The sequence below is a fragment of the Convolutriloba macropyga genome, chromosome 10 (assembly GCF_964194025.1).
Source record: "Convolutriloba macropyga chromosome 10, txConMacr16.3, whole genome shotgun sequence".
Lineage (NCBI taxonomy): Eukaryota > Metazoa > Xenacoelomorpha > Acoela > Convolutidae > Convolutriloba > Convolutriloba macropyga.
In genome coordinates, this window is record NC_134477.1 from 20,834,388 (window position 1) to 20,858,409 (window position 24,022).

A 24,022-nucleotide genomic window follows, 5' to 3' on the forward strand; every position below is an offset into this window, starting at 1 on the left:
GGTTCGGATGCGTGATTTATCAACTAGTTGCCTTGGGTTTTAGGGCTTTATTTAGCCGCAATATAGCCTAAAGAAGCCTGTTCTAACTTAGGTGTTTTTTGGGAAGAATTTCCAGTTCAATCTTTAATTATTATAACAGAAATGATGACAAAGTTTTAATGATAGAATAAGAAGTTTTAAGTTTTTACTGAGTTTGATTAGCAACTGATCGCTAGGCTGGTTCTCCGGTGTCCTCCTGATCTTCGTTCCGCAGGGCTGTATCTTGGGCTGTATTGGTCCTTCACAAAAAATTACTGATCTACAAGTTGGGTAATTAGAGGTTACAGGCCTAGATGGATATACTAGCTATATATGGCCTTGAGATTTTATCTGAATATGAACTAATTAATAGCACTTATATATGGATATTTAAAGGAAAATCATCACGTAACTATGAGGGACGAAATAGGGGCGTGACACCATATATTCAATTGAGCCAAAGGTCATTTTCTATACTTTCAAGATTGTTTGTTAAACTCCCCAGTCCCTTATGCAAACCCAGTTTTTAAAAAAACTACCGTTACTCAGTTACTATCTTCAACATAACAAACTGAGTAAATGCAGATTTCGCTCTGGCTGTAATGTTTGCTTTCGGAACTTAAACAACCTATTTCACTAATGAATATAACTTCCATCTTCGGTCAGTACTGAACCAGAATGCTTTATTTTCAAACGCGCAACTAAATTAGTCCCTTAAGACCCTGTTTTTAGGGAAAAATTTTCAAGAAATTTAATTTATCTCTCCGTTTTAACCTTATGACAGCAAACGAGTTGATTATGACAAATTGATTCAACAGATCCTTACCTGCTAAACTTAAAGTAAAAACTGTTCAACAAAACGATTACACTTATGTATGAATGTTGCTTTGCTTGAATTGCTCGACTCACTCATTTCCGGCATCATAAAAGCCCACTAGCAAGTGCATACAAACCTTTATCATATGGCCGATTGTGCGCAATCTGAAGACGGAGTCATTTCCAAAATTACCTTCTCCAAAATGAAAATAGACGTTCCTCATTTTTGAATATTGCAAATATTTAGGAAAAAAACTAAATTAGTAACACTGGCATAGTGTTGTATCAAATTGTTTGTATTTCTGGGTACAGTGGAAACAAACGAATTGAGCCGTAAATTTACACAATTGCATTCTAAAAGCTAAAACAAACGATTATTAAAATTAGTATTAAAGAAACCGCAGCAACAAAATTTGAAGAGAAGACCAGAAACAAAAAGAACTGTTTTTTCAGATACTTTTGAAGTATCTTGGTGCTCATTTTCTTAAAAGAACATTTAAGAGAAGTTCAACGAATATGAAACTAACACTGAAGCGTTCCCAAAATCAAGGGCTCATCAACAACAAAAAATAAGGACAATGAGAAATAGTTTCAGCAAAATGTACACTTTCGCTTAGAGCCGATGGTTTTTAAAAAATGAAAAGATCACTTTATTGCTCTCTTATAAATGATTGCATTGTATCTCAGCCAATTTCAATGCCAAACAGAAAGTTAGAATCCATTGCAAACCGAAAAAGCTAGTACCAAGATAAATTGTTCAGCCTTTTTTTCCTATTTTGTTGCAAAATTGACCTACCTATCTCATCACAAAATTAAAGGCGAAATTCCAAAAATAAACCAAATATAAACCAGAAACAAAGAAAATTATCCATAAAAATTTATTGTGTAATTACATTTTTTTAAAAAGTAACGTCGTTGTTGAACTAGTTTTTTTTTACTACGTAGAAAAATAAGGATAAAAAAATTATAAAAAATATGTCCACATTCCAGAAACAGCTGAAGTTAAGAGCATTTCGTCAATTTTGTCATGTTCCTTTTAAGTTTGTTATTGTTTGCTTTTCAATTAACTGTGACATACGTTGAAGAATATGCTGTTTTGAAGTTAACTAAAATAAAAAAATGCCAAAAACGATTATTTGCACAACTTGTAAAATAGGACATAAGTAATCTTTATGCTTATTTCAGATTCCGCAAAATCAAAATTAAACTTAAACCTAAATTCACTTGTTATCTTCAGACTTTTTTAAAACATCTTTTGCTTCAGAATTAGACACTTAGTTTTCAGGGTTTTGGTTTACACGATTCTGCTAAGCAAAAAAGGGACGTAATTTTTTTTAAGTAGAAGTTGAAATCCATTTCTGCTCTTTCGTCAGTTTTCCATTTCTTCGAGTTTTCCAAGATTTTCCGATTAATCATCTTTGTAAAATTTCTACAATTTTGACATTTTCTAACACAACCGACTAGCTTCGTGCAAATTGGTCTCAAACCGAGAAAAAAGTGCCCTTGTACGGGGAGATTAAAAGTGTGGCGGTTAAAGGATGGTGGTTAAACGGCCGAAAACTATCCCCCACACCATACTTTTGTCGCATAAGCAGCTTCGGTGATTTGCACCTTTGAAGTAAAGCTCTTATAGAACTGCTCAGACACCTAATGCCCTCCGGGCTTTAACTGTTTAGCGCGTTTTTCAAGACGAGAAGTCAATTGTTCGGAAGAATAAATATTGAAACAGTGAGTGAGGTAAGACAGAATTCAAACGTGAAAATTGTGACTTTGGTAAAAAAAAAACGTGATCCAACGGTAAAGCGAATTAAAAAAGGGAGAGCGCCTAAATAATAGCCGTTGAGAGGTTGACGGCGGCTATCAAACAGACCAGGGGTACTAATATAATCGCCACAAACTTCGTTTGAGAGCAATGAATCAAAGCTAAATTAGGAGCTTCAAAATATATTGCTCTTTTTAGTCTATGATACGCACACAATTTCTGAGATTTCCTGGAACGATATACGCCGATATGTGTTCCATATAATAATGATCAAGAACTGTTTTCAAATGTCTCCGGTCAATTCTTCTTTTTATAAAAGCATTAAGTGGCCACGTCACCGGATCAGTTTACAGGTAAATGAACATAACCGACTATACGTCGGAAGAATTGCTCTCGAACGACTAGTGAGAGCTCTAATCAATCGCAGCCTGCTTCAGTCGGGGGGAGGGAGGGGAGCCTAAAGGGGACTAAGAAGTTCAATAGTGGGCTTCAAATAACCACATTAGAGGTTATCATATACCACTATTAAGATTTAAAGTTTAAAAATGGCACCCGTTTCGGCGCACTTTTCATTTGACTTTTAGTATTAAATTGCCGCCAATTGAGTTCAGCTGCTTGAAATTGTGATTGAGAGAATTTTAGATCACGCAAAACGCGAAAAGTCAAGGGCGTAAAAGTCACTCCAAAAGTCAAAATTGTCAAGCGAAAATTTGGCATAAAAAAAGACACACGTTTACAATAATTGCTATGAACTTCGTTCAAGAGCAGTTAAAAACTAAATGAATTGTGAATTTAGTCCTAAAAATACTCTTTTGACTGACTCCAAAAACAATTATTCTAATGGTATAATTCAACTGTAAGTAAAATAAATAATCAACATTTGGGGATCGAATGATTACCAATCAATCAATTAATCAACAGTTTATGTTCAGATCTTTTCGATTTGTGATTCGTCGAGTGAAATTCCTGATTCCTTTAAAATAGCGGAAATTTCCACTAGATTTCTTCTCAACCGACTCAAATTCAGTGATGTAATATCTGCTTTCTGCTTCCGATTACGCAATTTGCTCTCATTTCGTACCATATCACCCTTTTCGTTAACACCGTTAATTGTCGGCTCACCAATTGTTAAAGATTGCTCATAACTTGGCAATGGGTTATAATTGGAGCCGTTATCTTTTTTAATGTGACCGTTTGAGAGCCGTGTTTCGTTCAAAACCGACATTTCTAGATCGTCACCATCGCTCGGATCAATTTCTGTTGAATCGTAATGACTTGATTTGATTTTAGGTTCAGAGAAATAGGCGCGAGGACTTTGTGTTGAGCTGGGAGTAACGTCCCCTGATTTTCGGCCCTGTAAACCATTTTCAGCCAACTCGCGTTGTTGCCGCATCTGTTTCTGGATCTTTTTCTTTTCTCTCTCGCTTTTGATAGAGGCGTAGATTCTAGTTCCATAGCCGTATGCCTGAAAGAAAGAAAATGCTTTTAAAAATTTTGAAAAATTATTTAAATTTACTTTCTGATGATCAATATTCTTTGACATGTGCCCAAACTTTCTTCGCAATGAAAATATTTGTTTCCCAATAGTTTCAAATACTAACGTAAAACTGAGATCACCATGAACAATTAAAAGCTAACCGACTAACGTCGTACGAACGTGTTCAATTTTCGAAGAAGGATGTTTGACAAAAAGTTCAAGTCAACGTTCAAGTCGTGAACAAATTTTCTTTAGCTATAAAGACCAGTAGAGTACCAGCACTCCTCAAGTAGAAAAACTCCTCCAAAGTAGAAAAAGAACAATAGCTTCAAACTTCCTTAGACAGCAATTGAAAAACAATCGAATAACGTCGGGTGAATTGCTCCAAAATGACCGGCGAGCGATTGGCTTCGTCAGTAGCTCTTCACACCATAAGTATAAATCTCCAAAACAGTTTCTGTTAATCGCATACTTGGAGACTAGTGAGCTGAAAGGCTCTAAGAGAACTTTATGGCGGCTGGGCGCTACCTGTTTATCCCGTTTTTGAGGACGAAAACTCAAATGGGTCAGACGAAAAATCAGTCACGCGAAAAATCGCCGTAAAAAGACCACCATGACTAATATAATTGCTACAACTTCGTTTGAGAGCAATTAAACAAAGCATGGCAAGTCTAGAAACATATTCCGAAGAATTGAGTGAATAACTTGAAAAGTTCTCTTGCGAGCATCAAAGCAATTGTCCATTAGAAGCCAAACAGACAAAAATCCACCAATTGAGAGAAAAGTATCAAAAACATTTAAACAATTCTAAACACTTTTGGTGATAAGGTATTGCAAAACAAAATTTTCCATCAAAAACCCCAAAAAGCGAGAACCGAAACCTTGACATTTACCGAAAGACAAAACTAAACAGATATTTGAAAGATTTTGATTTCAAAGGTTTGCTGTCTTAAAACAAGGTGACGAGAATATTTTAAAAGGGTTTGTGATTTTGTTATTCGTATGACAGATCGGATTAGTGGATTTTTTGAAATCTTCCTCTCATATCATCAAAGCTGGCAGAATGGTAACTAAAAACTTTCAAGACTCGGTTTTTCCTCGTTGTAACTCCAAAACTTCACAGCTGCGATCAGAACAAAGTGCTACTAAAAATTACTTTTAATGCATTGACCAAATAATTTTGGTAGAACTCAAAATATATGGCAAATTGTTTCACTTCCATCTCATCGAAAAGTGAGACCAAGCCACAGCTACTTAAAGATGTTTCTGTCACTTGAAATAGAAAAAGATCCGGACATATTTTGATCGGTTCTATTTTCTGCGTAGCTTCTTCGAAAGTCGAAGAGGATTCTTTCCAATAATCTTCTGCAGATAGGGTTTCTGGAGATTACGATCATTCTGGTTTCGATCTAAATTCAGTATTTCAAAATGTGCAGTTCTGGTATTCCAAGCTTTTTAGACTTCGGGTAATTTATAGTCCATTCCGCTATGGATCTGCCTTAACCCTTAATTTTGTTGCTCCACCATTCGGAGAAGTTTCAAAGCGCACAGTAAAATCGATAATACACGTGAGATGAAAACACGATATTTATTAAAACTAATAAAGGGAACTAATAAGCAAATAAAGGGAACAGTGTGGGTAACAAATAGAAAGTCACAAGAAATGGAAGCAGGGAGTTGCTCTCCACATTCGAACATAAGCTTAAAAAACAGTTAAAAAGGTTCAGCCGTCCCTCGTGAAAAAAGATAGAGGGTGAAATTTCGTTGGTTCATTTTCGACCTAACCATTCGTTTGTTCAATTCAAAAACCTACCCTCAAATTCAGAGGAGGAGGTCGAGCTCTGGGCGGTTAAACTCAAAGAACCGGCCTTCAAATCATAAATTTATGTCTCCAAAACAATTTTCGGTCAATCGCATAATTAGAGTTGTATTAAGCCCAATGGCTCTAAGAGAACTTATTGCCCTCCAGGCGTTACGTTTATCCCGTTTTTGGGGAAAAGTCAAAAGGGTCAGACGAAAAATCGATGAAGCAAAAATCGCATAAAAAGGCCCCAGGACAAAAATAATTGCTATACACTTCATTTGAGAGCAATTGTATTGCGTTTCAACGCTTGTGACATACCCTAAACCAAAAATTTTGGTATTTTAAATTTGCTCTTTTGCTGAAACGTCTTGAACAATGCTTTCTGAGTCATTCAAACTCTCCAGTAGAACGCATTTTTGACAAAAATCGATCTAGTAGTTATAAAAATCAGATAGAAAAATTTGAATTGAATACTTCTCAACTGTTAATAAGGAATTTGTACTACTCAAGCAAAATCTTCACATTTTAATTATTTTCAGATAACCAACTCGGCTTAAACTGAAAGAATACAAATTGTACCTTCTCGAGCATGAGCAGCATGGTACAGACCACACTGACTGAGCTCCATTTGGTGGCTGTGATGACGCTCTTCACTTGTGTGACCAATCCATCTTTCCACTGCACTTCCACCACAAACCGACTCGAGTTGGATTCACCAATGAACCCTTCTCTGTCGATTAAGGACAAGCTGATCTGGAAAAAAGACTTTGCTCAAGTTTTATTGTTTCCAAAAACTCTAACATTAATATAATCACAAGCATTTTGTAAGAGCATTAAGTTCAATACCATGTGAAATATGTTCAACTTGATCATGCCTCCATCAGTCCATCACTTAGTAATTAGCATTATGCATTCAAAAACATTATGGTAAATTAGAAAATATTTTACGTAGGGCTCAACTTCGTGCTGCTTACGAAAAACTTGCATAATGAAGACTTGCTTAGGGAGGGGGCATCACTTGCAGTAACTCAAGCTAACATTTGGATAAAATATTATGATACTCGCAGGGTAGGAGCGGAGGGAATGGGTTAAACTCTTAAACCCCCCTGGCACCATAATTTATGGTATTTTTGTTGGGGTTCTATTTTCTTTTGCAACAAGTAAATTAAAATTATAACCATATGGTTAAAAATACTTGAAACAAAAAATACTTCAAATCAATCAAAATAGTAAACAATAATCAATTTTCTCAAAGAATCACAATACAAAACTTTCTTCCGATTGTTTTCTTCCTAGCGATTTCGAGCGATGGAAATATGCAGTTATTAGCCCTGTCAACAAAAAAGGAATTAAACGCTGTATAACTTCGTATCGCCCGATTAGCATCCTTCCAAGATTATCACTGGTTTTTGAGAAACTGCTGTTTACAGCTTTATCCAATTATCAAGCGAAACGTCAGTGACAGGCAATTCGGGTTTATGAGAGGCAGGTCTACGGTTACTCAATTAATCTTCTATCTAAACAAACTTTATAGCAATCTGGATTGCTCAGAAATTTCGTAGTCTTTACCTTGACTTCAGTCATTTGATAAGTTGCCCCATTCAATCCTACTTTACAAACTGAGTTTAATTGGTATTGAGGGTAATCTGTTACGGCTTCTGGACTCTTACCTCTCTGATCGATATCAATGTGTCAAAGTCGAAGGCAGTTACTCTACTCGGCAACTGATAACCAGTGGTTCGCCTCAGGGATCTATTTTGGGCCCGCTTTGTTTATTGCTTTTATTAATGACTTCCCGTTATGCCTTTCCTGCTCAGTGTTCTTGTTTGCTGATGACAGCAAAGCTCTTAATGTTGATCCTTGCATTCTGCAATCTAACATTGATGTCTGTCTTCTCTGGGCAGAAGAGAATTCAATGGAGTTTAATTCAACAAAAACTGAACTTCTTATAATCGATGGTCTGTCTAACAATACAACAAACTTGAAGTTCAATGATTTTGCTCTCTCTCTCTCTCTCCTGTTCATCTTGTTAAAGATCTGGGTTTGACAAATAGCCATAATGTCAAATGGGATAAGCATATCTCAAAATGAATTTCTTTATGTTACTCTTTATTCATATCGCTTCGTCGAAATCTCCCCTCTAGTTTAACTTCCTCTACTAAATTGTGTTTATACAAGTCATATATATTATCAACGCTTGTCTATGCTTCGGAAGTCTGGTTTCCCTCTAATAGTGATTTGCGGAAGCTGGAATTGCTTCAGAAAAGGTGCTGTAAATAGATTTGCTCCGGAACTGATTACAAGGATCCACTGCTTAAGTGCAAGCTCCTACCTATATCGTGTTTCCTACAATTCAGGAATCTGTTCATGCTCAATCGTATTTTGTTTGGATTCTATGACATGCCCGTTGGTGAACATTTTTATCTTTGGTACAAGAGTCGATTGTTACGAAGTTCCAACAGGCGGATATTTGTTGTAAAAAAGACCATTAGGCAACCTACGCGGAGAAAATTCTTCATTCGAAGTGCCTTGTATGCCAACGAACTGCACAAGTTTGCGTCTTTCAATGTGTTTGAGCACCCTTCTTCGTTCTATTCTAAATTAAAGTCATTGATGTTCAAATTTGATCAAAATATTTATGATGACTTTCCTTTTCTGAGTTTGTTTAAAAGAATTTTGAACAAACTCAGAAAAGGTTGTTACTATTCGAAAGAATTTTTTCATCTGAGAGCAGGAAATCATTCAGCGTTTTCTTAAAAAAATTAAATCAGCGTTTTCTTTCATTTTTTTGCCAACCGAAGCCACTTTGGTAACCTATTTCAGTTTTGTACGCATTGACGAACAATCGAAATCATTCCAAAATTGGTTATGACATTCTGTCTTAGTTTTGTTTGAGTGTTTTGATGACGACTCAGATACCCGTCAAAATTTTCTGAATTTTTTTGCTCTGGCTGTATCATACTAAAATTTGATTAGTGACATTTTTGCTATTATTAGCTCAGCTGCTAGGATCTTTGTCTGAATTTGAAGAACTTCCGCCTTGCACTTTGTCATACTTTTCGCAAAGATAGCACGCCGTTATACGCCAGTTAATGTGTCGATTGAGGCGTTTTAGGGTTTTTGCAGATAAATTTTGTTGCTGATGGCATATGTAGTTGTTGCTGATGGCAGTAATTAGTCCCAGTCGTTAAATAATAATCGATCTTTTCTTTTGTACGATATGCTACCCCCCCCGTTACAGAGTGCGTGCCATTTATAGTAGTGGTAGTGGTAACTTAGGCTTTGAATCAGTCTGAGGCGGGGCTTCGGCCCGTCATTCCACAGTGAGTTTGGCTTTCTGGATTGGGTTGCCATATGCAATTGCACATAGAATTTCACGAACATGGGTTTACATATGGGTAAATCTTGTTAAATTAACTCCAGTAGAAGTATCTTAGTAAATTGAGATTTGTTGACTTCGCATGTCAATCTACATGTCAGTTTAGAAACTATGCTTAAAATATGGCTGGATCTCGTCCAAAAGTTCTCGTCGGTCTCTTACGTGCGTGTCTTTTGTATTTCTTTAAATACTTGTTGCCTCGTTTTTGTCATAGTATTTTTGTCTGAAATTACTCTGATTGGTAGATCGATATCAAAATTCCCTTAAAGAAAAGACAGTAAAAGAAGGACGGTATGAAGTTCAAAAATTGATGAAAGTGGTAACACCTTGAGGTTTTCCGGTCTCGTCTTATAATTAGTGCTCCAAACATTCAAAATCAAATTTGTAGCTTTGCGGTTTTTCAAGTACTTCAATTCAGTTTCATTTGCGCACCAAATCTGGTAAGCGTAGCTTATTACCGGTAAAACAAAGACGGCATATGCCTTTAACTTTGTTTTATCATCACACTAGGTAGGGACGTTGCCTTTCAGGAAATAGTACAATATCAAAGGCTTTGTGCACCTGTTTTTACATTTGCTTTTCTAGGTGTTCCGCTGATATTACACCTAATTCTTTTTGTTCATTTTTTAGTCGAGTTATTTGCCGTTCAGCCTAAGGTTATAGTTGTTTTCTTTTTCGATAAGTGAAAAGCAACATTTGTTTTTAATTTAATTTCATCTTGCTCTCTTTGAATTATTCTTTTATTTTGTCAATACCAGCTTGGAGTTTTGCCTGATCAGCTGTGAAAAGTTTATAAACGTCAGCGTAGCCAAACGCTTCACACTTCTACTTGTTGCGGCAAATCTTTATTTTAGATAATAAAAAGTAAACGCCCAAGTAGCTATCCTGTGGGCACTCTGCATGCTTGTTCAGTTGTTTCCGAGCTCGCTTCATTAGCTTTTACATATTGCTTTCTGTTTGTCACATAAATTGAGAGTAATTTAAGAAAGTGTCCTCCAATACAAAACCGTAACTTTGTTTATCAATGGCCTCTGAGGGACGCTGACAAATGCTTTCCTAAATTCTAACTACAACACGCAAAGTTCATTGTCATCGATGTCGTAGTAGTCAGAGAGCTTGTTGAGAAAGACTATCATTTGACAGATTGCTTTCATCTGAATCCATGCTGCAAGTCAAGCGAAACACTTTTAGTATTGTTGTAGCTGTCGCACGGAGCTACAATTTGCGGGTAGTTTTCAGCGGTACAATTCGCCAGCAGGATACAGGGGCTTATTGCCGTTTTTAACTGGTATCCTAGATGTATTTGTATCATAATAATAGATATATTGGTAGTAGTATGTGACTGCCGTTTGTTTACCTCTACTGGTCTTTCCCACGGGTCAATTCATTTCAGGCCCGTGGTGTTCTTGCTGCAGTTGAAAATGTGGTTTACGTCATGTGGTGCTACATCAAATTTGGGACAGAATGTATCAACATTGTCAAAGATCTTACTCAAGTCAGATTTTAGCAGGGGACGGTATCCAGTTCTCAGTTCTGCTAGTCGGATACGTGCAATTCGTTGCAGCATTTGTTCTACTTCTGTTATCTTTGCTGGAGGTGTACCAAGTAATTTCTGTCTTTGTTCGACTGAGAATGGACCGTGTGCCGATGGATAATTTCGTGGGCAATTTTGTATTCTTTGCAATTTATTTGTTCTTTGTTGTTTGTGTGTTGCTTCACGCAGTCCTTATAAGTTTTATTTAGCGTCCGTCTGATGGGAAAAAAGCTGGTTGAAGAGTTTGTTTAATAATCAGCACGATGACTCTGAAAACTCCCGGCTAAAAAATGCTCTGCTGACTTTTCTGTGGGAGATTTGATAGGCAGCTTTTCACCCTCATGGTTACCGGAAGACTTCCGACATTTTCGTATAGTTCGTGAAATATCACTTTTTTAGAACTTTTGAGATACTGCAGAGTAAACAGATCATTCTATATTGCTCTACTCACTTTTTTATTGTCCCTAAAATTGGTACTACTTTACTGGTTTTCAAAAAGGTCGGGAATCGGCCATTTAAGAAAGCAGTTTTGAAAACAATTAAAAGTGATTTCGAAAAGCCCTGAAAACTTTTCGCGGTACAATTTACCACTTTGTTGAGACCACGTTGTGTAAAAACATGCCACCTGCGTCTGGAGTTGCGAATACTATGCGCCAGGATAGTGAAAAGTTTGCAGAGAAGTAGGAATTGTCAATTAAAAATAAAATCATTAAAAAAAGCGTTTTTGCACATTGCACTCATCGTCAGCTTTAACAATCAAAGAAAATCATTTACAAACTATATGTCAACTTGTGTTTGACTTTATTTATTGAATTCTAAGAAATGAGTTAAAATAACAACGAATATTTGAAATTATCTACGGTAAAAACAAATTTATATTTTATATATAATTAATACATCAAAATTAATTTAATCTTTACTCCTGAGTTTTTGAAAATCCCAGAGGCGTTGTTTTCATTTCTCGAAAAGTTTTTTTTTACTTTTATTCCTATTTGTTGTTATCATTTACTTGTTGAGGTTAACAAAATTTTGAATTAACATGTAACAGAATAAATTTTGAGTTTCAAAAAAGTCAACCTATTTGAACTAAAATTTCACTGTCAATTCCCACCACGGGTACTCGTTGCGCGAATTTAGTTGCGGTTTCAGATTTTTGATGTAGAACTCTTTTAATGTCATTTGTTTTTCATCCCCACGACAGATATCTAGAATCTCCCATTCATTAATTTGCGCTGTACCACAACATGCAACGAGGTGTTTTACCACACGGGAACCTTTTTATCGATGCTCCGAAACCAAAGTGGTAACGTTTCGGCTTGGTTGGCCGTTATAGATGGAACTGTTTGAATCTATTACATGTCACTTTATATACAAGATGGGATTTCCGAATCTTATCAAAAGATTATTCCAGGGTGGTCAAACAAGTTCTCAGTTTTCTTGTTCTGAAAATGATTTGGATATCACACCATTTTTTCAGTCTAATTGCAAAGTTCTTGGTGATTTTTCCTCTGTTTTGGACAAAAAATATCGGTTGAAGCTCATTGTTGCTGAGACTTTATTTTTTTGAGTTGTTGTTTGATATACGACAGTCCGAATATCTGATAGAGGAAAATTTATGACCCGCTCTGAACACAAGAAGTTCTTCTGTGCAAAAACGAAGCTACGTATTTGTTGCTACCATTTAGGCGTATTTTTGAAGAAGATAACAAAACGATCCTGATCTTTGAACGAGAGTTTGTGACTGTAAGAGCGTTACTGAAGAACTCACAAAATTTTTGGTTATTTAAATCAATATTTTAAGTTTTAATTGTTGTATTTCACAATAAAGCCTTCTATTATAAGAAACTAAACTTGTCAAAAACGCTTTAAAGGAGAATATTCATTGCAAAATTGTTTTATTTGTTTTGGTGAGAAAAATTTCCGCTTGAAAAGTTTGTCTAGTTTCAAAAAATTTTTACGGGGTCAACTTTATTCAAGTGCGTAACAGTTTGAAAACCTTGCTCGCCTTTATTTTCAAAAACCCGGTAATTTTTCTTTAAAAAAATGTCCGTTTGGTTAAAACACTTTTTGAAAAATTAGCTTAATTTTTGTGATTCAAGTGCAACCAGGAGGCGATTTAATTTTGTTTCAGTTCTTTATTGTAGCTATTCACTGTGGTTTCAGGGGCCGTACTTTGTTTGGGTAGCCCCAATTACCGGAAAATATAAAATCCGGCGGAAGATTTTGTACCAAGATTATCTAGGGTTACATACTTGCTATCATGCATTAAACAAGGGAGTTCTCTGCATCTGCATGTTTTTTGCCTACCTTTTTTCCATACAAAATACTGTTCTGAGGCAAACATTTGGTGCGAATGTTCTACACATTCGTTGGACTAATCAGTTAAGGCCGCTAGCTAACACTTCCCTTAGTTCTCTTTTATCCCAAAAATCAATGGTACCACAGCCGCCACCGCCCAAACTTCTCTGTAACATTTGTAATGAGGCTTTCAACGTATAATTGAGTGCGTTTTGTGTCAAATTAAAATAAAAAACCAATGTCCACTTTGTTTGTTTGGGAAACTCAAGTACCGCTATGAAAAAGCTCGATTGTGTTGATTCTCTGATCCGAGAGGTAAGAATTCTACGCAATGAGATGGCGCTGATACAGAAACCGGAATTCCTTTATCTAAAAGCTGCAAAAAGTGGACTCGTCCGCAATTGAAGCGACAGCTGATCCAGTTATCACAGTGCAACAAAAAACAAAATAAGATATATGGGCTAATCTGAAACTATAACTGTACAGAGCAAAGTAAGACCGACCAAACAAGTGAAAACGAGAAGAAAACAAATCCAGCAGTGATTAAGGGTGTCAAAAAACTCTTCAGGTGGCGTCATTTATATGTAGGTCGATTGACTGAGAACATGACGACATCAAAAATGGAGAACTGCGCAGAAAATAACGTTAAACTAATTCATATATGCCAAGTTTGAAATCACCTGAAGGCTTTTCATTGTGTATTGAGGTTTGACGAAGAGAAAGTTGAGTTATCTAGTTTCTGGCCAGAAAACTTTACGGTGTTATTATGTTAACTGAATGAAGCTGCTCGTGATTAGCTTGAAAAAGTGGACCATAAAGGACTACTAGCCAGTCCTCATTTCAGACAAAAAACGAAACAAGGATCCACACTACTAAATGTTTGCCTACAGAAGGTACGCTCTGACAGGATCAAATTGAAAATTGTAAATGTCCTCTTGAAAAAAAATTGAATTTTTTCGGAGTGCATATAGAATCGTTGAATATGAAAACTGAGTTGAAGGTTTCATTCCAAATCAAGTTGTTCCCCAGGATTTCCCTTCTATAGTTCACCTACTGTTAATAGAACAGATGGCGGGCTTTTGGAGATTTGACATCCATTTAGAAAGTTCAGAAAAATTTGCCTCTGATTTCTTTATTGCGGTTATGCCAAAAAAACTGTTGTGGCTACCAATTTTTCAGTAATCGATGTTTATCGACCACCTGGATTGAATGTTAAACTATTCGCTGACCATTTTATTAAATTTTTTAAGAAAAATGGCTACAATTCGACACGATTGTTCTCCTGGGCGATTTTAACATTTCAATGAAAATAATTAACAATGCATCAAAAAAATGAAACTCATTTTATGAAGGGTTCCGTTCAGCCTGACTCATAACGTCTGCGGGAAAACGCATAGTACTGTTGGGAATATAGACCAAGTTAAAGCGTCAGACAATATTACATTTAATGTTAAATCGAGTATCTTTTTTAATTCCTTAACCCTCAGTTTACCTGTTTCTCGCCCAGCAATTTGAAACAACACAAAGCTCAACATCTCTTGATATAAAGAAATAGAAAGAAGTTTGACTCTTAAAGAAGGTTGTGTTAAGATAATGAAGGCATGCCTAAAGTTTGGATTACCTCAAGTAATTTTAAAGCATGCGACGTGTATTTCAGGTCTGAGGAGAATATATTGGATTCATTTCTACCATTCGAAATTAAAACATTTACTAGAAATCAACGCCAATTTTTTGACGATGAGCTCTTTAGTTTGAAACGAAAGAAGAGAAAAGCAGAGCGTAAAAAAAGCCGAAAACGTATGTGTTAAAATTTGAATAAAAAAACGGTACACATATGTATTTTGAAAAACTCTTAGAGATGCGTAGGCTTTACTTTGAAAATGCCTTTTTGGAAAATCTTGACCGTAAAAAGTTTGCCACCTTAAAATTGCTTCTTGGTCAAGATGTAGAACAGCTCCCTAAAAGCAAAACCAAAAACCAGCGATTTCTATATATCGAAACTATAAATCCTTATTGCCTCGATTCCCACAGCAATAGGACTTATCTGAAAAGTTGTCGATAAGTCAATTTAGAGATCTGATCGCCGTCAACAAGCAGTACTTCGCCACTGGCCATCATTCCGACACATCTCGAAAACTCATTTCCAGATTAGTATTTCTCGACCTCCTGAAACTTCTTATTTTCCGCTGAAGGCAGGATTTGTTAGGCCCCACTTGAAGAAAGCAAAATCTGATAACAGAGAATTTTCAATATATTGACCTATCTCAAACCTAAGTTAAAGTTCAGAACTACTAGAATGGGCGGCTCTCTTTCAAACGCTTGAGCACCTTCAAAATAACAGTCTGTTTAGTAAATAACAAAACGCCTATAGGAAGTGTTTTTCTACAGAAACAGCCCTGGCTAAAGTGCCAAATGATTTTCTCCTCAATTTAGTCAAAACAGAAGGCATTTTTTTCAATGGTCTTGATCTATCAGCTGCCTTTGACACTCATGAACAAGTTTGGTTCGAAATGCAAAGTTTTAAACAGGTATCTGAGTCGAAGATCTCAAAAACTCTTGATTAATTGTGAAAATTTGATGCCAAGAACTATAAAAACTGGTGTTCCTCAATGGTCTTTTCTCGGTCCCGTTCTCTTTTCATGCTATTTTGTTTTTCTGAAAATTCTGTTTGAACGTCTCGATGTATATTATTTTTTGATGACAACGTTATCTGTTTTGTTTACCAAGCTTCAAAAAATCAGGGGGCTTTTGATTTGATCTTTACTTCTCTGCAAAAGTGATTCAATGGTGCTAAGCTCCAATTAAACTAGATTAAAACTGAGCACATTCATTAGAAGAAAGAATTGTTTCAATTGCCACATTGAACTTCCAGCAGACGCCAAATTTTCATAAATAAATTTAGTAATGATGATACTTTGCTGGGCTTCAACTTGGATCCCAGATTCTCATACACGAAACAAGTCAGTGCCATGTGTCGTAGAAATTGATTTTTCTTCCAAAAAAATTTGTCATCAGAGATACAGTAGAAAGAAAGTCGTTGATATAGTTAGTTTGAGTAATGATTCTCTCGCGACTAGCTTACAGCAACGTGCTGGACTATGGACTACCTCTGGAAAATCTAGAGAAACTACAACGTTTAATGACTCAGCATTTCGTCTCATTTTCAGACTATCACTTGGGCCACCATCAGCAAATTATATCAAACAGCTTCATTTGCTACCCATTCAACAACTTGTCCTCTATAAAAATTCACCGTTTGGTTCAGCATCCGGAGAAAATTCCCGTTCATTTTGGCTTATTAGTTTTTCGACTCGATAAGCTGACTAGATGCCAGTATGCAAATATGCAATTTGAAGGTTCCTAATGTCAGAACTGTATTGTGGCGAAAATCATTCAGTTTTGCTGTTCCTTATAAATGGAATAAGTTAGCTTTTGAAATGAAAATAATACCCAATGACTTTGATTATTGGAAAAACCTAAAAACATTTTGATTTATTCTTTGATTTTGGAACTACTTTTAAATTTGTAAACGGTGAGTAAACCTATAATAGTAATAATAATAACAATAATAAAAATGATAATAATAATAAAATTAATAAAAATATTGGTATTAATTATTAATTAAACATAACAATGATTACCACACTTCCTGTATGTTTTTCCCCTTCAGGTGAAACCCAAATTACAAGCTCAGCGTACTTATTTAAAACGTTTTGCTTTTATCTGTTTTCGTGAAGTTTTGACTATGCTTCTTGGCATAATTTGTCTCACTGGCCTGTTCTAAATTTTTTTTTCGTAATAGATATTTTGATTTTATGGGCTGTATCTCCAAAGCATGGCAAGAAAAAGTTTTTGTTTTTCCAAACAATTCCCCAAGTTCTCTAATTTAAAGGATATTTTTTTAAGGAGCCTTGAGTCTTCGGTCACAAAGACGACATTGCCATATAAATTGCACTTCTTAAGTGCAGACACGGTGTACACCACTTCATGCACGTGAAATTTTATTATTGTCTCTGGTTGAATCAAAATGTATATTTATTAAACTACCGTCCTCGTCTGTTTTCCGTACACAAATTCTGTTATCACCTTACGTACTCGGTTTTTTTTGTAAAGGTCTTGTTTAAATTGCATCCATAAAATTTAGTACAAAATGAAGAAGCAAAAAAGCTGACGCATATGATAAATCTTATAGGCCAGACAATCACAGCTAGATCTTGGTGATATTACATTTATTATAGTATAGTTAACAATTCAAAATCTAGATTTGATTTCTGTTTAATCGGTCATTTGCTGTCTCCTTAATTTTGATTTTCCGTTCTTTGAACTCTTGAATGTTTATTCCAATTACAAACAAAGTTTTCTTTAAATGAATTTTGACTCTTTTTTGTTGATGTTTTGATATGATATACATCGGGGTGTAGCTTTCAAAATCAACGCTTTTGACAGCTGTGTTGCTTTCCGTCTGTGGCACTAGCTAAATAGGTGCCCTTTATTTGCACTCCCAACAGCAGGTGCGATATTTTACAGACTCACAAAAAATTAACTATTTCATGGCAAAAGCTTGGTAGCACATGCTCTGGGGGGTGCAAAAATGAAAAAATCTGCCAGTTGGTATCATTTCATTTTTGAAGACAATTTTATATGTTTCTCCTTCATTTAGAGTTGGATAATTTTGTTTTTTTATTTTGTTGTTCAGCTTTCATTTGCCGGCGCTAATTTTCAAATACTGGTCATATTTAATCACATAGAAATGGAGTTTTTTCTGCAAATTGTAAAACAATGGAATTCATCACTTATATCATTTCCATAAAATTTGAAAACCAGTGGTCCTATTAGTGTAACTTGAACAACATGATTTGTAATTGTCCAGTCTATGTCTGTTTGTCAGTTGTTTGTAACACACTACTTCCTTTTACTCAGAACCAAATATCATTACAAAAAGTGCATTATCTCCGAAACAATTTTTTAATTATTTTTTTTGCATGAAAATCTCCAAGGATATTGGGTCAAAAGCTTTTGGCAAAAAAAGTCCGAAAAACCACAGGACTCTTTTTTTATTTTCGGCCTAATGTTAAGGTTTTCGGAAACCAAATTGAATCTTTCTATACGCCTGAGGGAAATTCCTACTTACACTAAGACTTTTTTTGCGACACTCGATTACATCTTTCTAGAATTGATTTAAAAAACGCGGCTGACTGTATTTAAGTCATTTCTTGTTCTGATTGGAACTGATTAGGTAGCCATCTGCCTACGCCCTCCTTCTTCCAAACTAATTGAAGATGATCATGGATTGTGAGAAGCTGGTGATTACGGTAACTATTTGTTACTGACATCAGTTATTATGTAACAATTAGAAAAAACATTTGGTCACGAACCCTAATATAATTAGATAACATTCCATATTCATTATTCTGTTTCTACAAACATATCGTCACAAATTATAAGCACCGTCTTTTGAATTACATTCGTTATAGTACTGGCAGACGGCTTCAATTGTTTCAATATGAGCTGGGCAAGGGTTTGTTTCAGTAACTCTACCTATATGTTGAAAAATGGCTATGACTGTTAAAAGATAGGTAATCACTTTGGTAATGACATTTTAAAAACTCACTTTCTCTTTCATTAAATAATCAAATAATAAAATCACCAACACAACTAAAAACGTCTTCAAAATGAACAAGTGAACCAGTTTTTTGTTTGTTATTCTTTGCAAAAATTTTCCTAAATTGGAATTTTTTAATTGCAAATATAGGTGTCTGAACTTAATTTTCATGTCGTTTTGTTACGAAATTTTGTTCATTCCACAATAAATCGCGTAATACATGTGCTTCATGTTATCAATTGCTTGAAAAATTACGCCTACGGTTGCATTTTTTGAGTTCTTACTTTACTGATGCTATGCTTATCAGCAAGAGATCCTTCAAGAAAATAAAAACTTACAAAATTGTCTGCTTATTGAAAAGTTAAACTTTTTGCATTTCTTCTGCTGTTTTTCAAAACACAAAAGGATGTAAATCAATAAAATCTTTGTTCATAAACGATCAATCATATTGTTTTCAGTTCAGTCTGATTAAAATTGACTCACTCTTGCTACCTTTTCTGTACAATCTATGAGATTTTTTCATCTGTTCTGGCAACCAAAATTTTACCCAAGTTTTTGAGACATCAAAAAAACCTGAGTAGTGTCTGCCTCTACTCATTGCGTGACAATTTTTCCAAAATTCGTAACTCATGATGGGAAACCTAGAGTTTCAGGGGCTTGTTCGCTTTCCATATCTGTTTATAAATTTGCATCTGTTGCAATCGTAATAATTGCTCATCTGTGACTACAGAGACTGACTGGAAAGTTCTACTCAAAGCTAGAGATAACATAGAAGTCTGCAAACTTCTGTTATCGGTCGAATTGCGATTAGTTTGAAGGTCTGATTAATTCTCTTTGAAAATACCACAAAATACTGGAACGCCGAAAAAATTAATATAAATCCAACGCCGGAACAAATTTGGGGGTATTCTTTTTAGTTTCTGTCCTCAGCAGCTGACAGGGCAGAACTACTCTTACCCGTGGCATTAGCAAAAAGGCTTCGATGCAGGGGAGAAGAGACGGTAAGATCTAATGCTGCTGGCTGACTCTCATTCCATGCAAGTAGGATTATATCGCTCAGTCTGTAGTTCAGGTCGGGTAGTAAAATCTTCTGCTCATAGATGTGCGTCTGAGCAAGCAAACATATTTTTTTTCGCATACAATCAAGAGCGGTTTCCCCGATCACGGCATGACACAGCATGATCACCCATTATATCCTGAGTCGCAGATATCTAAAAAAAGCGTTTCTCTTGTTCTTTTATTGTTAGGCGCCCAGTCGGTATTTTGGAACAGCAGTGAATCAATTCGAAGACAAATTAATCCTAGAGCTGGAAAGAGGCCTCCGGTATCCAGACACCTGATGTGTTAGAGAAAAAACTGGGAAACGATTTTTTTCTCTGTAGTCGAATTATGTTTTTCTACAAAAATGTCATAAGTCGAGTTTTCAGTTATCATAAGATGAGTTATCATCGAGACATGTTCGTGGTGTGGTTTACGTAATTCTTCAATTTTTTCTCCAAATGAATTGTCTTTAGTTCTGTTTTGGCCCGTAACTTATCGGAATATTGGAAAACAAAATCAACTTAGCCATCTTAAAACTGATCAGCCATTCTTTTCCTTTCAACGCCAAGTTTGCTAAATGCAAAAAATTTCTGTTCCCTTGAAATATCTGACACCACAGCTCCTAAATTGTCTTCAAACCTTGCGCGCTGAGAATTTGTCAAACTTTGGCAAGATTTTTTTCATTTGTCTTGAATGGTTATTGAATCGCAAAGAGTAAACAACTTTCGTTGCAGAGAAGCAATAACGCAGGATAGCCAGAACACCATTGAGTTTGTCTAAATAAGTTAAACTGTAGAGGAGAGCTTCTATTTTTGAGTAAGCAAGGCAAGAGGAAGCCAATGCATCAGATCTTAAAGCAGCTCCTAGGATATCAGTTCCTTCAACGTTTTTCCTTTTAATCCAACTATCAATTTTTTTCATGCCCTCGATTGCCCTTCGATAGCTCGAACTCGGCCTTCCTGAGTTCCGAGACACAGTTTTCTTCTGATATTGTTAGAATTTTCAACGCTTATCACTTTCGTTTTCTGCACCTTCAATAAGCCTGGTATTGTGCTTTCAATTCCAGTAGTGACTCTCTGGCTACCGTTGCGTTCTTGAAAACAAAATGCTATGCTGAGAGTAAAGAAGGAGGCAAAAAACTTCATAATAATCATCGGAGAATTCGTTGAGCTACAGATATCTCTTCGCTTGTCTAATGTAAGTTCTTCTAAAATCACTTTGGAGTTTGTCACCACCATGTTTTCTCTTTTGTTTCTCGGTTATTTTTGTGCAGTGAACTATGCTCTCGTCTCATCCCTCTCGCCCAATAGGTCTAAGAGCAGAATACTTTTTTCGAGGCTGTTAAAGAGGCTTTACAAAAAGTTTTCAAATTAGAGCTTGTTCTCCAACCAAAAATTATCTGCTACAATTTTTGTGCCCTTCCAGTTGCTTGTTTTCTACAAAAATTCTGCTGTAGTTATATATGCAAAACTGCTTTAAAGAAAATTAAAACTAATGACATCAAGTTGTAATACAAGTACAAAGTATAAAAGGTAGGTGGAAAAAATACAATAGGACATAAGATTTTATATGTCTTTTAAAATTTAAAAATAACTTCACGGCAAGAATCAAGACAGTTAAATTTTTTCTGTTTTCTGTATGGGTTCTTTTAATATTAATCAAACTTGATTTGTTAACCAAAAATAGAAAATTGCAATCAGACGAAAATTTTGCTACTTCAAATTACAGGTTAACGTTATTAGTTCATTAATTTTGACACAAATCACGCTAAAAACGAACAAAAACTTTGTTCTGTTTATCTCTGAAACTCATTCTAGCAGTTCGAATATCCCGTGGACTACTATTAGTTTGGATTTGCAAATCAAAACATAAATTTCTTTTTCCAAATTCGGTACTGAATTCCGAAAGATTACGAGGCATATTCAGAGAGATTATAAATATGCTCTAAGGCATATAACTATTTTTTCCATGTTTGATCAGTTTTTCGCTCAATTTGTACCATAATACAGTTTAAAGTTTTCAGAAGAATAGAAAATGTTGTTTTTAAAAAGAATTATGAACAGATGAGTTAAACGTGCACTATGACTTCCTGCTGGAAAAATCTCGAGACTTAGAACTGAAGTTCAGCTTTGATAAAAGAAAGGTTTGAAAAAATGAAATCCTCGACCACCATATTGTGTTCATCGTTGAGAAAGCAGATAATATCCTTTTTATCATTTTACGCAAAGAGAAAAAGAGACGAAGTTTGCAAATCTATAAATTCATTCAAAAAAATTATCCAGGTTCATAAAAACAAAGGAAAAATGGATTATATGCCGCCGCATGAGAACGCAGACGAAACGTGCCAACAATGACACTAAATGACCAAATTAAAAGAAAATACGGTTAAAACTCAAAAATGCATTAGAGTTTTATGAAAATAAAATGTGTCAAATAAATTTAGCCACCAAACAAGGTCAACTGGGAACTTTAAATATTTTTAATTACACCTCATACAAGACAATCATACAAGACAAAGTTATCAACACTATCAAGGAAAACAGTCATTCAAAAAGTTGAATTTTTTCGAATTAGAAAACTAAGAGCCAACTGTCAGTTCAAGGAAACTATATAAATAACAAATAATACCAGCAGAACTCAATATTTCATAGAAACAAGTTTTTCCAAAACAATAATTTTTTGATAACACGTTGTGTTAAAGTTACAAATACGAACAATTATATTCTGGAAAAACACAAATATGTGGCACTCAAGTGTCAATGAGAGCTGTCATTAATAGCAAAAAAGTGAAATTGACAAGTCAACTAAAACGACACAAATAACAGGCAGAACCTAGAATATCACCAATTTTTCTTGAAACCAAATGGAGTAATAAAACTCTTTGTTGCCAATTACGGGGAACCAACAATTTAATCTCTACACTATTAAAGCAATTGTAAAAACTTCAGTAGCATTTGTGGAGATATGTTAATGGAATTATAAATCAAATTGCCGCTCGTAAAATAAACAATCAATCAAAAAGCATTTTTTTAAAAAAAAACAGCAATTTTTCACCCCACCTCAAAGTCATTTCGCAACCAAATATTCTATTCCCTTTATTTTACTTGTTACGGCGATATATTACTCGTTTTTCTCTCCCTTCACTGCTGTAGTTTGATTAAAATAACTACTTATAATGTGAAGTCTACTTGACATCAAAAGGTTGAAAATTGTTTGAAAAGATCTTAAAAAGACAGCGTTTCAATGTAATCCAAAACTTTGGATGGCAATAAAAACGCTGCAATAAACCAAAAAATGGTTCTTATTGTTCTTCCAGTCAAACTATAAATGATCAATGTTTTTTTTAATCAATCAGACCTATAAATTCCAACACACATTTCATGATGAATTTTTGTCCAATATTTTCAACTGAAGTATTCTCTCATTTTTTAAAAATTTGAGTCAAACAAACAGAGATAGTGTAATAACTTTATTGATAACACGAGGGACATTCATTTCTTGCTAATTCCCCCTATCCCCACATTTTTGAAGTCGAATTAGCGAATTGGATTGTAGATACAACGAAGACTCAAAGTAATGAAAGTTTTCCCGTCTTGCATTTTTCAACATGGTCGTTCCACTGTGCTACCATGAAACTCAATGGAAAAAAATTATTCTATGCAATAATTCAATTTGCATGTTGAATATTTTCACAAAAACAATTAATATTTGTTGCGATGTTGCCTTTCTGGTCTCATGTTCATATGGGTATGAAGCATCTAATCGCTCATTTATAATTCATTTTTGCATTTGGTTGGTTAAACATAATGAATTCATTATGTTGAACGAGTCAAATGCAAAAAAAATGAATTATAGAATAGCGATTAGATGCTTCATATTCATATGAACATGAGACCAGAAATGCAACATCGCAAGAATATTAATTGTTTTTGTGAAAATTTTTTAACATGAAAATTGAATTATTGCATAGATTGGTTTCTTTTTATTGAGTTTTATGGTAGCACAGTGAAACGACCATGTTGTCTAACTCAAGAAACAATTGGAGAACTGCCAGAAAGACTAAAGAATTTTTCAATGTGTGTTTTTCAATGCATGTTTTTGAGGTATTTGTGGTTCTTGAACAACGTAAAATCGAAGTAGCATACGTGTTGACTACATTATAAACAAATATGAACAAAAGGGTTGAAGGTAAAACTTTGGAGGCAAAAAAGCAGACATATGAAAAGACTAATAATGAACCCATGAAAAGACTTTGCTCGACTTCAATTGATTATGAAAAGAATAATGGCGG

At 35.0% G+C, this 24,022-nt stretch overlaps 1 protein-coding gene across 2 annotated transcripts in view; it reads right to left on the reverse strand.

Annotated features, from left to right (window-relative positions):
• Positions 1-3,424: 3,424 nt before the first annotated feature.
• The window catches only part of LOC142348817 (uncharacterized), a 122,524-nt gene continuing 101,926 nt past the window's right edge, over positions 3,425-24,022 (reverse strand). For both annotated transcript variants that reach the window (XM_075400337.1, XM_075400339.1), the window contains exons 6-7: positions 6,457-6,630; positions 3,425-4,061 (exon numbers count right to left, since the gene is read on the reverse strand). In XM_075400337.1, coding sequence (XP_075256452.1) covers positions 3,525-4,061; positions 6,457-6,630 — 711 coding nt within the window. In that variant the 3' untranslated portion in view covers positions 3,425-3,524. The remainder of the gene's footprint in view (positions 4,062-6,456; positions 6,631-24,022) is intronic.